Source organism: Thunnus thynnus, chromosome 23 (genome assembly GCF_963924715.1).
Source record: "Thunnus thynnus chromosome 23, fThuThy2.1, whole genome shotgun sequence".
NCBI classification, from domain to species: Eukaryota; Metazoa; Chordata; class Actinopteri; order Scombriformes; family Scombridae; genus Thunnus; species Thunnus thynnus.
In genome coordinates this window covers 19,022,082-19,039,855 of record NC_089539.1, presented here as the reverse complement: position 1 = coordinate 19,039,855, position 17,774 = coordinate 19,022,082, and the positions used below count along the sequence as shown (strand labels likewise).

Below are 17,774 nucleotides of genomic sequence, written 5' to 3'. Positions count from 1 at the left end.
ATGTACAAAAATTCAACTAGCTGCTCCCTGAACTTTGCACTGTATTCTGTCTTTTTGTTGTGTGGGAGTACTTATAAAAATAAGCTGATGAAAGCATTAGAAACAGCCCGCAGGGCGCTCCACGGAATGAGCAAATACTTTTGAAAACAAAAAGTTTCAGTTATGAAGATGAAACTCACATTAACTCTCCCCCACTGAATCAACCTCCTCTGTTTTGTTTTTTTTACTTCCCATTCTCTCCCCCTTTAGCTGTGTTTTTATGTATTTTTCTAACACTCCTGTCTCATATGATCACGCTGCACTCCCAGAATTATACTGTAGCATTATTATCTGTCTACTGCGCCTCAAACCTTATCACACTCTCCAGGCTTGTAAGGATTTTGTTTCAGGATTACAAAGTTTTCTCACCTGTTGTTGTTCTGACTGCAGCCAGACGCTGCAAACCAGCAAATATAAATGTGTGATATTATCAGGGGTGTGAACGATTATGACGATGATACTGTAGAAGCAGTTGGAAGAAACTTCATGATTGTTGACATTTTTTTGCGACTTTTAGTTTGGAGACGTCTGACTTCTAGTCACAGGTGAGCAGAAAATGACTGAAATGATTATTTTGTGTCGATTGTGTGCTCCTTGTGAAGAATTTAGGGACAACTGATAATATATCGATGGCGATCACATGACTGGAATTTGTCATTTGACTTTAAATGCAGTTTACATTTCGAGCTGCGGGAGAAGCTCAGCGTCTTTGCTTAATATATCATCACAAACCAAGTCCTCCTCTCTGTCTCGTCTATCTGGGCTCTTCATGCTAAACAATACATCTGAGGCATGTTGTCTTTGTAGCTTTGGCATCTGGCTGTCATTTGAATTGTGAGGGCATTTCACTACAATACAGATGCAAAGAGACAGTTTTTTTCAGATAGCGTATCAAATCAAAGCAAATCCTTATGAGGAATGACACTTCCACTGCACCTGGCAGTACAAAGCAGACAGTTGGAAAGAAAACTAGGGCGCTTTGTAATCATAGAAAGTCTGGATAACTCTCCAGTCTATTTTTAGGAGCCTTGAACTATCATGATCATGTAAATGAACTTTGTTAACTAATCTCTGTGTAACATACTGCACTCCTTTTATTTGAAGTAGATTTCTAAAGCTCCAATCATGACTACTCATCTTTTTTTGGACGGACATGAAAAGAGGAGACATCAGTGTGAGACCGTGGCTCGCTGCTAGCCCTGCAGTCTCCCATCACCTTATCACAGCTACCTGGCAAAAACACAGCGGAGGCTCGCCAAGCCAACGACACAAACATGCTTATCTTGGGGAAACAATTCGTCCTCGTCTCTTTAATTCAGTCTATTTTTTTTTTTTTTAAAGTGCTTCTGAGGAAATCGGTGTATTTGACAGAGCGAGAGTCTGTGTGTTACATACAGCGTACAGTTTAAGGTCCCTCTCTTCCTCCTCTCAGCAGGAGTAGGTTCTCACCGTGGAGCTGTCCAGCCGCTGCACCGCAGAGGGTCCAACTGTAGGGGGAGACAGCGAGAAAGAGAGTCTGAATATTGAGGCTTAGTGTGTAGCAGATGGACCCAGAGTGAGAAGGAGAACATTTCCTCCACTTGGTTACCACCTCAAACAAGTGCCACAAGATTTAGATGTCCTTCAACAGTATGAGTGAGATCACACACAACTTGTAGTGTCACCCTCAGAAGAAAAAGCCACGGATCACGCACTCAAAGGAAAGTTTTGATTTTGAGTGGATGACATTAGCAAACGAGATTAGTCGTACTGTGGACGTCACAGACCGGGGGGAGCACAGAGATAAGAGACAGAGGGACACAGAGAGAGGCTGCTTCACTGGGAACACCTTTGTTAGAAGAGAACACTGGCTAACATCAGTGCAGTCTGATGGTTTCCAGTCATGTATCACAACTTGTGTCATTTGTCAAGACACAGTTGCTAATACACTCTGCATCACTTTCAAGGATAATTCCAGTTTATTACAACGTGGGTTTAATTCTTATTGTTTCGGCCGTCATTCCTTTTGGTGCTAGAAATAAATGTATTTCCAAAATCTGGGAAAGCAGTAAAATTGCTAAAAATCAGTCAGATCATAATACAGGTTTTAAACAAAGCAAGAGGAAACAAAAGCAAATGAAATTACCAAACATTCATCAGTTTATGTGTTTTCAATTTACAATCCCTTTAAGTTTTATGTCCAAATTAAGTGGTTTAGATCATTTGTTTCTTGTCCCGTCTGACTTTTTTATAGCAATGCTGCTGTGTTCCCAGATCTTCGCGGGTTTTCCCCACAGCATAATAAACCAGAATGATCCTTCAATGAAAGACTGTATCAACCAATGTCCTCTTAACAGCAGAGGGATGAGAAATGACACAAACTGTCCGACTGAGTTATCAAAGCATCCAAGACATACTGTTTACCTCTGTAAATGAACATAGCAGCACTCAACCACCTTTTTGTTTTGCCGCTTAATTACTTCAAGGGTTACATCAGCAAGCATGGGTCCTAATCCATAACTTGACTCCCCAGCTGTTACCGCCGGGGTGAACAAACAACTATTTTGCAACTCTGCAAAACACCACCCTTGGAGTTGGATATTAGATCAGAGATTGAAGAGTAGTAGAGAAACGAGAGAAGAAAAGCGCGGGTGAGAGACCACAAAGAAAAGGAGAATTACAACAGGACAGTGGTTGCCAGAGACCATGTGAAGAGGAGGGAATATATGTATAACCATAATACACGCAGGGGCCAACAAGCCCAGAACCTTCAGAGGGGCATAGCTGACCTTGAAACCAATCCAAATACATGTCGTCAGGACTGTCATCCAGCGCCTCATAGAGGACTGCAGAGCAGCCGTCACAGAGTCAGAGAGAACAAGAGACATGTCAGAAGGCTCCTTCACAAATAGCAACAGCAGCGACTCCTGTGCTCAGGTGTCGCGCTTTGTTCTATCTGTGCAACAGGTGGATTTAAACTCTTTGTTTTGTTGCTGCGTTTTAAAGCCACACTGCAGAAAACATCCAGATTGAACATGTTTCATGTGATATATGACAGGAACAAGCCTTAAAATCTGTGAAATAATAGTGCGGAGGCAGGCTCTTACCCTCAGGGGGCAGTCTCCGGGAGTGACCAGACGTCGCGGTGAGACGGAATCCAGCAGGGAGCGTCTCAGCTGATCCGGGCATCATACTGATACCGTGCACGTCCCGGGGCGGGAACTGCCTCCTCCACGATGGACCTCTGAAGTCTTTGTCGTCACACTGGTGGACAGATCGTTTTTAATCTCATTTTTAATCATGTAAAGGTACTAACAGTGGTTCATAAATGCAGTGGGTCATTGCTTTAAAGGGTAACGTGAAAATTGGGCTTTTCTTTCAAAATATTCTAATTAATCCCCTGATCTAAAGGCTTACTTTATTAATCTAGGGACCTTGTAAATGGTTTTTGTTGCACTGTTGAGGTTAACTTTGACCTTTTTTTGTCTTTTTTCAAAACCTATATTGGCAAAATTTAAAATCTTGGTCAATACTGTTGGGAAAAAGCTTAATTGTTTTTTGTATAGGATTTCAGACTCTTTGATTACAACTGGATTGCAATTATTTTTAACTATTGTTCTGGTTTGAAATATAGGATCAAGGATGTGAAGGCATCAGACATTTAAACACAAAGCTTTTACTAATTATGATTTTAGCTCTTGAATGGAAAGGTGTGATGTACAAAGTTCAGTCTTATAGGTGATAGTTGCCGCTCACCTCATCCAGTCTCCTGTCAGTGCCCAGCGCCAGCAGATTATTGTACTCTCGCTCCAGAATCTGACGTGCCTGAGGGAGGAAAAAAAAACAAACACATTTTGATTTTCACAAGGCCGACTATTTTTAGCAGCATGGTAACAGAGGCAGCTGACACATTACATTATTTGCGCTGCATATTCATTTTACCCGAGTATAGATGAGATAAGCAGTGAAAATTCACAGGGCAACCTGCCAGAGTGACAGTTGGCAAATCTGCATGTTCTGATTTAGATTCGACCAGCTTTGAAGGCTGATACCAACATACCTCTATTTTTGGACTGAAGTTGGTGACAGATGATATATCATTCAGCACCTTTAAATTTGGCTATATCAGTGCTAAAAAGGAAAAAAAAAAACTGAAACATTAAAAATCTTTGTTTTCCTCACAATTAACCCTTCATACAGAATATGGAAAAGCTATCAAGTGGGATTCAGCACATCGGATTCAGACCAGGAAAGTCCTCTTACTGCATATCAGACATTATTCATTGACATCGGATTTACCAAAGTTCAAATTCAAAACACTTTTCTTGCGATCTTCCTGTCTGAGTTGCTGAGGAGGATGTAACTACAGTATACTGTATAATAACAGATCACAAACAGCAGTACCTGAGTGTTTTGGTTGGGGATTTGGAGGAGCAGCGCCAGGCTGCTGTAGTCAAAGTTGTCATCGAGGGCGACCAGGGCTCCGTGCACGCCGCTCTCCAGCAGGATGTTGGCATAGTCCCTCAGGCCTATGCTCTGCACCCAGCGGATGACCCGCTCATTACTCCACACCAGCACGTCTGCAGACACCAGTACAGACATGTCATCTCAAATCTCTTTTTACCACTCATTTGTGACATATTGTTTTCATTTGTTATGATGTATTTTATTCGGGGACGCTTGCCTCTCATTTCATGCTGGCTTTGCTCCCTACGTCTCTCCAGTTCCTTCCTGTCATAGTTGAGCTTCTTCAGACACATGATTCCATACTGTAAACTTGTTCTGGTGTCAGAAAATCACAAACAAAACCATCCATAACAGGGAAATTTACTGAAAATGATCAAGAAATACTCCCTGACAGTCACCATGAGACACCCCAGTACCTGTGGAAGCTGTCCACCATTTTGAGGTGCACCCTCAGGTCCTTCTTTGTGAGGTGGTCCAGCATGCGAGCATCCACCAGGCACTCCATGAAGTAGCTGCGGTACTGAGGTAGTCCTAGACTGGGCAGCCACTCGTTCCCTATCCACTCATGATTCATGTCGCCATAAGCTAGAGTCTGAGAGAAGACAGGTCAGCTCAGTCAGAACGCTGTTAACCTGCAGTTATTCAGTTCCTCACAAAACACAGCTTTTCACATTTTCATGTACAATTGAATCTGTACTAAACCTTAAATAGACAAGAGGAAGAAATGACATAAACAACAACAACAGGGCTTACCTGTGCCCAGCTCCCCTCTTCAGACTCTGATTTCTGATTTAAACACAAGAAAAAGGAACAGGAATAATTGTGAGAGAAAATAAAGATCACTGTCATCTGATTGTTTTATATCAAACCCTCCAGTTGTGTCCAAAAATGTCCCTCAAAATGCGGCTGGCATGTGACTGATAACACAGTACATGAGTCTAATATTGACAGCCCTTGAAATCTGTAAAAAAAAAAAAAAAAATCTCCCACAATCCAAGTTACGCCCATACACAAACATAAAAATACCCGTGACCTTACAAGAAATCCTGCATCCAGGATCCAAATAAACAAAGGAAATATCAGATAATTCAAGCAGCGCCTGTTTCTTTGCTACTTTCACAATCATACTGTAGGTGTCAAAAATAGGTCCTTTTCCAAAGTATGGTAGAGTTTGTGTATAGTTCCACTGCCTCTAAGAGAAACATGCTCTTTCCAACATTTTTGACAAACCCTTTGAACTGACAGCAAGCAGCCTCCAAAAACATGTTGCACTATGAGCTTGAATATTCAAAACATGGTAAAAGGCTCGTGGGAGCAAGTTTGAGGGAAAGAAAGCTCAAACTTAAATGTCACGTGAATTGGTCTCCAGGGAGACTTTTTTTTTTTTTAACCTCAGATGTGATCTGGCCTGACAGTTTCAGCATTCGTTATGGAAATCTGAGTGCAGTCCAGAAAAATGGCACAAGGTTGGTTTTTAACTTTGCATTTCTTAAAGCCAGATCGGAGATAGATACACCGCATCTGTTGTACTTGACTATGTTTGTTTTGACTTGGAAAAGGATAAGATAGGAGCAAAGTCATCTATTTTACTGGTATTTCACTAGTAAGACATAACATTATATGGTTACCTGATGATTATTAGCTTTATTACATTATAAAAAACCTGTCAACCTACCCATCCACAGCTTGGAACAGCTTGATAATGATGTTGAAGTTCAAATATCACTTCACATCAGATCTCTATAAGTTTTTCATTATTTCTGCACATTTCTGTATTTCTGTTTTGTTGTTTGGAAGTAAAAACACATTTCACATGCAGCCTCTTCAGTCTTGCTCATTGATGTGCAAACATGAAGCTTTAATGCAAAATACAATAATATAACTTTATGCGATCTGGCGCGTGGCAAGTTTTTTGTGTGGTGTATTACTGACAGTACCGTGGGGAAATGTACTGGTGATTCCTGCTTCCTTTTATAGCTTGTATACGATCACAAACCAGCATTTGCTATTCATGACAGAGGCTCCTTCATCTAAAACCCAGTTTAAAATTAGTATTGACTAGGAGGTTCAAGGACCAGGGAGTGGGTTAATGGATGCATTCCTTCTCCATCAGTCACCGCTGTCACCACTTTGAGGTCTCCTAATTCCATCCTTCTGATATCCACTCTCATAGACACAGACACACATGACTGACAGAGAAAGAAAAGGGTGACGGTAAAGGACACAAAGGGACTGACCGTTTTGGAAGGGGCTGCCAGGGTCTCCATCTCCTCATGGGTCACCCATACATTGCCTGACGGCTACAAGGGCAGAGCCCAAGAGACAGAGCAGCAGCAGGGTTGGTAGTAGAGGTCCGGTAGGAGGGGCAAGCAGTGTTAAAGAAGAAGAGCAGCACCACTGTAAGCCAATAGTGTTATAGCATCACAGTCAGATGATGAACTGGCCCCGAACCCGCCAGGGGGTCAAAGGGCATATGCAGAGGACAAAAACACAACACAGTACAGCAACAACAACAACAACAACATCCCAATTTCCACATACATGTACAGATAACACAATTAACAGAGACAGTTGCCATGCACAACAAGGAAGACTGAATAAATTAGTACCATTAACACCAACAGGCACAAAACCCCCCACAATACTCATCCCTCTGCACCCGTCAGCTACCAGTCGATTCACTCAAATTACAAAAAGGACACTTATCTCTAGTGTTATCTAACCATGCAGATCATTGCAGCTATCAATTATTTTCTTCAGTGATTGATTTGTTGATTATTTTCTCAATTTATTGACCGTTTTGTGAAATATAGTGCCATAGCACACATTTCCAAACCCAAAGGCGACGTACTAAAGTTTTTAAAAACAAACAAACAAAAAAATGATATATTTACTACCATATAAGACAAAAAACCCAGCAAATTCTCATATTTAATAAGCTGGAACCACAGAATATTTAACATTTTTGCCTGAAAAATGACTCAAACTATTATCAAAATAAATTCATATAATGTTTTCATCCATCAACTAACCAACTGATCAGCTCTAGATCAATGTCCCCATGACTCTGGATAATCTAACATGCCGTCAGCAGTTTTAATCAGACTATTTCTTTGGTAGAAATATGAGGACAGACATCTACTGAACTGTCTGCATTGCAGAGAACCTCTAGAGATTACTGAGAAAATATGTTTTTTTGTAACTTGGGTGACCCGACTCTTTAAATGCTTATTCCAGCATAATTGTTGTCCATTTTGATGCATTGTTCTGCAGTCACAGCAGTAGGTCAGGCTGTCATGACCCAGATAAGAACAGTCAAAGACGCACCCACAAGCAATTTAACAGCGGTCTCTGTTAAAAGCCATGAGACTCCCGACAGTGGACCACTCCTTCCAGTTTTATCACCGGAGGTAAAATGGCGGATGCTTTCCCCCCCTCTCTCTCTATTTTCTGCTCGACATACACGTCGCAGCGTATTTACAAGGTCAATTAACCCCCCTCCGTTAAGTGTGTGGGGTTTTTAAGTGCGACAACAGGCAGGAGGCCCGTCACAGTTGGGGGACTTTGTGATTGGACGTGTAATGAAAGTTTCATGAGGTGTGGAAGTAGAGCTAAGTGGCTGAGGAGAGAGAGTGAGGTAAAGGGGGGGCAGGGGGGGGAACAGGCAGAGGGTAAAGTATTTTACAAAAAGAGAGGACAGAAAAAGTGCAAGATTTATCACTGCTGCATGCATACTAGTTGTGTAGAGCCTAAAAGCATTAATGAATGTACTCAGCAGGGTTTATATAAGGATGCACAACTTCTCACGTCTGTATGATATATGGTCTGCATTCTCTGTGTATGTGTACCTTCAGTGTACAGCATATTAATCCTTGCTCTGCAGCGTTTACAGTCACTATCTTTAATTGTAATGGGACTTTTTACTCCTATGTTACTCTTATACATATACTGCTCTATGATTCACATGTTTATACTTAGATGTGCATGTGATGTGTAAGGTTTTCTCTTGTATATAACCCTTGTATGAGAATACTTGAGAAGTGTTGTTAGGAAGAACTGTGTGGTATGACCTTCAACATTTAGTTCCTGCTGGCAGATTGACGGGGAGGCAGAACTCCCCTAGAAAGAGACTGTGATAAGATATGGACAAAGGACCAACTGTGTACAACTTATGAACTGCCAAGGTGTGTTCTGTAACAATCTGTGGAAGACATGGCTACGACTATAAATCTGAGTGTTTGCCTTCGCTCTGGGTCTCTCTGTCTGATCCAGACTTAAGAGTCCCGTACACATAGATGTGTGATTACGGAATAAAGCTCTGAAAGACAATCCCTCTTTGTGAAATCCATCACTATTACATAAATTTCCATGACATTAAGAAACAGCAGAGTCCTTAGTGACCATATGCCATGACAGCAGGGAGCTACGAAAGCAACTGTGCTCTGGAATAACTGGAAAGCTAAAACACAGAACACACTGGAGCAATCTCTTTAAAAAGCAGCCATCACTGACTCCCACTGTAACATTCACTGAAGTTATCACGAACTGTAGCATTGAAAATTGGCCAGATGTAAAAAAAAAAAAAAAAAAATACTGCTGATAAATTTGCTACGCATGGGCGTGATTTCATCGTCGCTGCTCCACTCGCTTGTTGTCACCCGCCTACACATGTGTCACCCATGTGTGGAGGCGTCGTGCATGTAAGCAGAGAGGACATTCAGTCATACAAACATTTGTCAGAGCTACTCTGGAGGCAGAAATCATGTGAGTATTCTGTTAACACAACCCGTTTTCTGACTAAATAACAAATTAGCATAAAGACTTGAAATGGTGAGCTTTAGAGATGCGGGTAGGTGGATTTTTTTGCCTTTGGACAGAGCTAGACTAGCCTTTTCCCTCAAATTAACACCTGTAAAACCACATATTGTTGCTTTTCCACTTTTGTCTCTGTACAGATTAAACAAACAAGATATAGTGTGTTAACTAGTGAGCTTTACAGGTGCTGGTAGGTGGGTTTTGTTACTGTTAAACAGAGCCAGGCTAGCTGTTTCCCCTCTGTTTCCAGTCTTTATGCTAAACAAAACTGACTGGCTGCTGGCTCCAGCTTCATATTGGTATAAATTTTCTCATCTAACTCGTGCCAGTAATGTAAATAAGCATATTTCCCTGAACTGTTGCTTTAAGTATTCAAATTGTAATCCAAGTACTTCTTCAGTTCTGCCTCCAGATCAGCTCTGCCTTCTGCAAATGTTTGTACAAATAAAATTCCAGTCTGCTTCCATGTCCCCCGTATTTCCTGTATGACTCACGGTTCTGGAGGTTGGCGGGGCGGAGGGGCTGGTGAGGGAGACCATCTCCTGGATGGCCAGGCGAAGTTTGAGCCGGTGAAGAGGGTTACTGATACCGATCTCCCTCTGGATCTCGGTGTCAGATAAAGCTGACATGATGGCTCCGCTCTTCACGTTGGCACGGCACGCCGCCACGTACCAGGCCGGCATTCCCAACCACAGCTTAACCACACAGAGAGAGAGAGAGAGAGAGAGAGAGGAGACGAAGGAGAACAGGATGATGAGCTTGAGATTGAAGGTAAAGCTAGACAGATAAAGCAGCTCAATTCTGTGTTTTTTGCAAAAAAAACAAAAAAAACCCATTTGATTTGGTTCAATTCTACATTTACTGTATAAAAGATCAATACTAATAGTTATATAGAAAAGGCTCCTGACCTTACCTAAGTATAATTTGGCAAGGTACACTGAATACTCTCTAACATTATGTAATTTTAGCACAAAATGCTATCTATCAGCAGCTCAAAAGATAGCATTAACTGAAAAACTGAGGTGTGGGATTGGTGGGGTCATGATTTAGCAGGTGGCTGTGGGTCCTCCACTAAACATTAGGGGGCAGTGGTGTTTCTATATATTGGCTTTTTCTACTTTATATTCCAATACTGTTGTTGGGTAAAAAACCCCTTAAAAATGGTGCAAAAACTATGAAAACCAACCCTTAATTTACACTTTAGCACCTTTATTTTCTTATTCAGGGAAAATTCAGGGGTGTTTTTAATGGGGTTTGGTCCTTTTGAAGCTTTTTTTTTTTACCCTTTTAAAACTCCTTAAAATTGTATGTTTTCAGGGGTTAATTAAGGAGAAATTAATGGTATTTTAAAGGATTCTTGTTTCATCAATTGTTACATCACATGACATGGCATGGTCAATGTTAAAATTTATGAGACTGTAAGTTTAGTAAAGCTCTCAGGTCCTTTACATGCATCTTCAATACCTGGCAGAGTGTAACTACTGTGAAAAACCTAATTAGATTGATATTTTAACACATCTGTGCACACACATGATGTAAAAGTTTCTGTAAAGACAGTGACTGCTCACCTCCAGCCAGGCTACAACCGTGGGGCCGTCCCATTGGGCGAAAGGTAAACCCTTTCTCCTGGCCTCCTCCAATAGTTCGTGTCTGAAGGCGGGGACAGAGGAGATACGGGGGTGAACACATGTACTTATAAATCATGATAAACACACATTTGCTCACTTTGATACAACACCACACCCTCTGAAACTCTCACACTGCTTTTCACAAATCCCTGCAGTAACAGTGATGCCAGTGTGGGTCTGTGTGTGTGTACAGGACTGTGTGTGTGTGTATAGTAAATGAGAGAGAGAGAGAGAGAGAAAGAGAGAGTTCTCATACACATTTTATCTCCAAGTCCAGCCTGTACACCAAGAGTGTTGAAAAGGGCAACATTTTATCATTCATCTCTATGCTGCCAGAGAGCGGAGCAGACACTTCATAACTGTGGCTCCACTCAGAGAGACACACAGTCACACATACAGGCATTCATCCCTGAATCCTAATGTTGACATTTTACCTGTCCTACATGTGAAATAATCCTCAATTTACTGCTTGGAGAAATTAGAATTGGGCCCTTATGCCTTAACGTTTTAGTCTTGTATGTTGTTAGTTAGTGGATATCTTAAATACTCAAAGTGTAAAATGCATGTGTATATGAATGAGGCCTAACAAACATGTTGAATGCATGTCCTTCCTCATAAAACACAGAAACCTGCTTTGTTTATATTCTGTGACCACTGTTGATCATTGGAATACTATTAAAACCACCAAATGGGACCTGCTCATAAAAATCATTGCTCCATAACTAGTGCTCAAAAACTCAACAGGTTACCTTTAACAGACAATGAATTTGGTGGAAATTTATGCTTTTAAATTTTTCATATGTTCTAACTTTTTTGCAAAAACATTTTTTCCCCACTACAAATGTCATCGAATTCTCACCAAATTTGGTGTTCAGCATATTTTAAATGTCCTTTTTTTGCATGCAATTTTCCTACAGTGTGTTGCTAACTTCTTGTTACTTTGGATATTTGGATATCTTCCCTTAGATCTTAAACACACTGGGCAGTTGCAGCCAAGTTTTGATGACATATGGGCGGCGGTACAGCCATAACTCATGAGTCATCAGTCTGACTTGGGTAAAAATTGGAACTATTAATAAATAACAGTACGTTTGTATTCTCTGAAAGCAGCTCATCACAGTGTATTTTGGTGCAGATCTGTAACCAGATGCAAATTAAAACATATTGTTAACTTAAAATACAGGATTGTTCAGCCTTGGTGTATAATAGGTATACACATATGCACCTGGAAGGCACATGACTATAGTACCTGCTCAATCAAGCTCAATGCACAATTCCCAAACTCATCCCAGCCCTGCCAGTCAGAATTTACTGTGCTGAGAAAGATTTTTTTTCGCATGGATACTTTTGTCGATGCGGTTTTTGAATCATGCAGCAAGTCATTTTTAAGAGTTGTTCACATTTTCTGGGCTGTGCTCCGTGGTTTTGTTTCGCAGGTGTTGAGCTGTATTGTATTTTGTTTTTGTCTCACTTTGAGAGCCGCGCCGGGCGCCGGTGTCGACCTCCTCGGCACGATATGAATTGCACCTTATCAACAAGGACCAGCCAATAGATGCTCTTGGTCTGTCATGCATAGAGCTGCGGTTATTTGTATCGGGCTGAATCCTCCCACACTCAGCAAGACATGGAGAACTGATAAAAAAGCCTAAAAATGCCTGACAAACAGGGGACCAAAGAACACACTCGTACTCACACCCACATACAGAAAAAAAACAACAAACAATGCAGTTCTTATTCTATTTACTGTAGTGAACACATTTCATAACAGAAAAACTCTGAATCAACAACCCATTCCCTGAGTATGTTGTCAAAGAACTTGACGAATGGAAAGAGTGGGCTTAGTAATAAACATGATACATGGAGCACTCTCAGCGTTAAAGGCCTCAGTACAGTGAAAGGGCACTTAAACACAGCATAGATGGCATACAAAAGCCTACAGGTGACAGAGGTAATGTGTTCATCCAAACACAACCAGATATATCCACTTTCTTATCTATCCAGCATATGGGAATAGCTCATGTTTTATGTTCAGGTCAGGTCTAATGCATGGAGAAAATACATCCACTGAACATAGCTGGGGAAAGGGAAGTAAGGAAACAGTTATGACAAATCATACAAACAAAAAGAACATTTGACATTCCCATAACCAGATATTGCAGCTGGTTATTTCACACAAATAGATAAGAGACACATAAAAGGAGAGGAAGACATTCCCGGGTATAAAAAATTGAGCCCCAGTTTAGCGGCGGCACATTCTCTGTCCAGCCGTGGATGCAGCTGCCATTGAACTGTAAAAAGGGGGGAAGAAACGTCTTCAGATGATAAATGGAAGAAAGAAAAAAAAAAGAAAAAAGAAAGAAAGCAATGGCGTCGTTAACAGCCATGAGGTATAGAGAGATAAATAGATAGATAAGAGACGTCAGCTTTGGCACTGGTCTTTCAGGAGAGGGACGGATGGCGGACAGACAGGAGAGATGGCAGACACAGGGCATATATGGCTGAGACAATGGTCATATCCAGGAGGTCAGTTATACATCCTCACAACTTACCCGCTTTGTTAGAGTCAAAGGATGATGAGAGGGAGAGGAAGGGTAAGAGAGGAAAGAGTCAGAGAGGAGAGAAGAAGAGAGAGAGAGAGAGAGAGAGAGAGAGCGACGGGGAGACAAAAGTACAACAAATGTTAATGAGTTAATAGGCAATAAACGATACGGCTCTAAACAAAAAAAAACACATGCACGCACGCGCCCGCACACACACACACACACACACACGTATATATCTCACGATGAAGGACATTCGTTAACGGGAGCATCTGTAGATCAGTCAAAAAAAAAAAATAATGTCGTCTTCTACAATGCAGTCTTGACCACATCTCGTGCAGCAGAGAAGATGAGAAATGCACTGAAACACGGCAACAAGACCCCCTTTCCACGGCCTTACATTCAAATGCTCGGCTACATTCAGTTACTTGTCGTTAACCTTCTGAAGAAAATAAATAAATAAATAAATAAATAATAAAAAAAACACACACCGACAATGAGGACCACAGCGGTATTGATCAATCAAGATGCTGAAATGGAAATAGTGCAGGCAGCTTAATGGCATGCAGTGTGGAGGAGGCACCAAGATGCAAGGTGGCGGTGTGGTCTTAATCCTCGACACTGCTATGGAGAAGTCAGTGCGGTGGAAGAAAAAACAACACATTTGTCAACAAACAACGAAACGATTGACTCTCTATTGACCGACTACATGGGAGGCAAAGTTATTCGTCATGACAACTCAATGTGCACTTCGAGCAAATGACATTCATCATTTGGCACTGAGGCATGGCAAATGCACGCACACGCACGCACACACACACACACACATTCTGCAACACTCCTGCTGAAAGATTTGCAAAAAGAGGGGGTTCCCCCTTTTTTTCCTGTAGAGCAGGATACACCCGATCTGACTCAAGAGTGTAATCTATGGGTGGAGTGTTAGGAATTAAAGCCAGCTATGGCTTCCAAATTGACAAAGTAGCTTTGTGAGATTAATTGGCTTTTCGGCCTGGATCGATAATCTGATTTTGGCTCTGCGTCTGAAAACAGTGAGGCTGATCTCTGCTCCTGGATACTGATCCAAGCTTCTGCTTTCTATTGATCCTGTTCTCATTGTGGGTTATGGTTTTATATACTATGCATACAGTAGAGCTAAAGGTAAACACAGGAGGTGGAGGCTACAGCCACTGTCTGTGTCAAAGGGTCATATTGGACTATATACTGTAATGTGAGTGTACATTTTGAACATAGCTTGCAATAAAGGTCTAAAACATACAGTGAGATTACTTCTAAATTGACCATATGCTTTATATAGCCACGAGCACTAGTAGGTATATTAAATGGCTCTTTTTTCCTCACTATGTATGACAAGACTCTACTAAGGAAGTAGTGAGGTGGCGCTCGTATGAAAGCTTACTTCTTTTTCAACCTGCGGTCCTTCTCAGCCTGAGTTCCCAGCTTGCCCACCCCCATGTCCTGGCCCGCCATGTCAGCGTCCATCATGGTGGCTGAGAGTGGAAGATGAACACAAGATATCAGTGAATACAATCTGAAATTAATGTGGTACAGAATTAATAAATACATTTTTTTAAATGTCTGTATTTTTCCCTCTGATTAACGTTGTAATGCCACATGATAGTTTGTTGTAGTGTTAAATTGCTTTAGTGCTCTGCAGGCATATTAGACCATTATTATCTTTTTGTATTAAAATATTTCAGTGTCATTCACCACAGATATGATGCATTTGATGGATTTTTTCCAGCTGTGCGTGTATAACATTAAGTAGCATTTTGATTTGTTTTGTAGAAGCAGTATTACCGCCCTGACAACACGAGTCAATACAAGTCAGTACTCAAATAAGATATTAGTGAAATTATTATAAAACCTCTCGGAGCAGCACCAACCTTGTGGATCGACCATGACTTGTCTGTGTGCCAGATGTGCCAGTCGGCCCTTCTCCTTCTTGCCGAAAAGTCGCCCGATGGAGGATTTGATGCCTTTCTTCTTCGGTTGCTTGTGGAGGGAGTCTTGGCTGCTGGCTACACTACTCAGGGCGCTGGCCTCAGCCTCCAGAGAGGCCACGATCCTGTGGACACAGCACATGAGATAAGATGGAGCTTCGGTGATTGGCGTTACAGTGGGAGTGGGGAAAGAAGCAAACGCTGCCAGGATGCAGCTCAGAAAAAAGCTCAAGAGGAGAGCAAATAAAATAAATTGAATATAAAGTAACAAAGATTATTTTCACTAAATTATTTTGTATTGGTGCAACATTTAAATGTTTTTCTGCTGCTTACTCACCCATTCACACACAACAATGGCAGCAAGCTACCATGCAAGGTGCTGCTGCAACCATCGGGAGCAATTTGGGGTTCAATATTTGCCTAAAGACACTTTGACATGCAGGCAGGAGGAGTCGGGGATCGAACTCCCGACCTTCTGATTAGTGGACGGCCTGTATGGTGTTTAATTAATCTCAAAACCTGTTTGTGGACAGGCTAATTAAACACCATACAATTGAACTAAAAAAACCCTCACATACTGATTGACTGCAGCCTTAATGAGAGTTTAGCCACTAAACATTCAGTAAACAACGCAAACATCTAAACCAATGGGATTACCTCCGACTTTAAGAAATATTTGCACAGCTGACACCTACCCTCGTGCATCATTGTGCGAGGAGGCTGGCAGTGTGTGTGTCATTCGGACGGTGCGTGGCGTTGGAGGGGGGGACGTCTCGCACTTGATGGTGGCCTTGTCCTCGCGGCCATCCTCTTCCACCGCTGCAATCTGAAGGACCAGGATGAGGGGAAGGGACATTAGATGCGATGATAAATCACCTTTTCATCCAGGGTGTAATTATAGCAAACATTAAAACCTTGAATGAATGTGAAATTATGGTTTAATCAACAATTTGCTGTGTGTACCTTTCTCCTGTGTTTCCTCAGATCACTGGGCTGTTCAGAAAAGATGAGAAAATCATCAGTATCCATGAGCTTAAGCATGGACAAAAACATTAACACCATGTTGGCAATAAATGAAAGACTATTGGCTCCTTCATACAAATGTCATTAACATTAGGTGCTCATGAGCCTTTGTCCAATACCAGCGAGCACCGATTCACAATCACAATCAATACTGAGGGGACAAAGAAAGATGCGTAAACAAGACATTTATTGAATCAATAAATTCAAACCCTTATTCCCTTTAAAGCTCCTGGGTAAAAGAGACATTTTCATATTATATCCCTCTTTTGTTGTACCAGATTGTGGGGGCATATATGAATATTTTTAGCATTGTAGTGTTCAGAAAATCCTCTTGATGGGCACATCTGGAATGTTTAAGCCTCAGGTCAACGTTGTGAGAGAGTTAGAGAGAGAGAGACAGCGCGGTAGAAAATACTATTGTCTATTCTGGGTGAGACTATAAACCATCCTTTAGACACCTGGGTTCCATGACAACAGCTGACAGAGGAAGACAGTTTCTGTCACGACTTTCTCTGCACGCTAAGTCTTCAAAAATTAGCAAGTCTAATGTACACAGATACTTTATGCTTCCCTGACAGAATGGCTGCCTAACCTTTATTTCTTCTGCTTCTTTATCTCTTTCTATAAAAGTTTTGTTCAATACTGGACTGTGAGTATATTGTACTGTAACCTGCAAACACCAGCTAAATCAATGCACACAGAGAGGCGCTTTGGACATATACTTTGTACAAGGGAGTGAGCAATATATTACGGGAAAAGACATCTCTCTACACATCTATTTCTTTATGTTCTTCTCCCTGAAAATGCTCAAATGCTTACACTTTAATCACATAGCCTTTTTGATGAAAGCACAGTAAATCCCTCACAGCCTGAAAGGTATTTCAGTCCATCATTCGCAGCAGCACGACAGACACAGAATCAGAATCAGAGAGAGTCAGCGACTTTCATAAAAGGCTGTCTCATAGAAAAACCATGTCACATCTCACACTTGTAGCTCTCATAATGTAATAGTCCTGTGATATCTCAGACAACACTTGTCTGTATGAGATTGAGGCTGGTGACATGTGTCGCGTGTTCCAAACAATACAAAATAAATAAATCATTGTGATACAGTGTAATTAAAGGTCACAATTTTTTTAATGGAAAAATCTGTTGACATCACAGATTTGCCCCATTTCGATCCTGTATGCTGAATGGCCTGATGGTGGCGCTGGAATAGTTAATAACTAAACTTGTTGATTAGTAACCCAACTCTTCAATTTATATCCCACATGAAAATTCCTCTGTAATAGTTAAATGCTCTTAAAATTCCTACTTTAAAC

The 17,774-nt window shown here is 41.3% G+C and overlaps 1 protein-coding gene across 9 annotated transcripts in view; it reads right to left on the bottom strand.

The window, feature by feature from the left end:
* Window positions 1-17,774, bottom strand: part of ppfia2 (PTPRF interacting protein alpha 2) — a 158,460-nt gene that overhangs the window by 2,341 nt on the left and 138,345 nt on the right. For 2 of the 9 annotated variants that reach the window (XM_067581070.1, XM_067581076.1), the window contains 15 exons: window positions 16,393-16,422; window positions 16,125-16,255; window positions 15,373-15,554; window positions 14,886-14,976; window positions 10,869-10,950; window positions 9,795-9,995; window positions 6,723-6,785; window positions 5,239-5,271; window positions 4,902-5,077; window positions 4,703-4,800; window positions 4,423-4,598; window positions 3,775-3,843; window positions 3,126-3,282; window positions 2,808-2,864; window positions 1,435-1,526 (listed from right to left, as the gene is read on the bottom strand). In XM_067581070.1, coding sequence (XP_067437171.1) covers window positions 1,468-1,526; window positions 2,808-2,864; window positions 3,126-3,282; window positions 3,775-3,843; window positions 4,423-4,598; window positions 4,703-4,800; window positions 4,902-5,077; window positions 5,239-5,271; window positions 6,723-6,785; window positions 9,795-9,995; window positions 10,869-10,950; window positions 14,886-14,976; window positions 15,373-15,554; window positions 16,125-16,255; window positions 16,393-16,422 — 1,605 coding nt within the window. In that variant the 3' untranslated portion in view covers window positions 1,435-1,467. The remainder of the gene's footprint in view (window positions 1-1,434; window positions 1,527-2,807; window positions 2,865-3,125; window positions 3,283-3,774; window positions 3,844-4,422; window positions 4,599-4,702; window positions 4,801-4,901; window positions 5,078-5,238; window positions 5,272-6,722; window positions 6,786-9,794; window positions 9,996-10,868; window positions 10,951-14,885; window positions 14,977-15,372; window positions 15,555-16,124; window positions 16,256-16,392; window positions 16,423-17,774) is intronic. The other 7 variants (XM_067581072.1, XM_067581077.1, XM_067581075.1 and 4 more) reach the window with 5 other exon arrangements.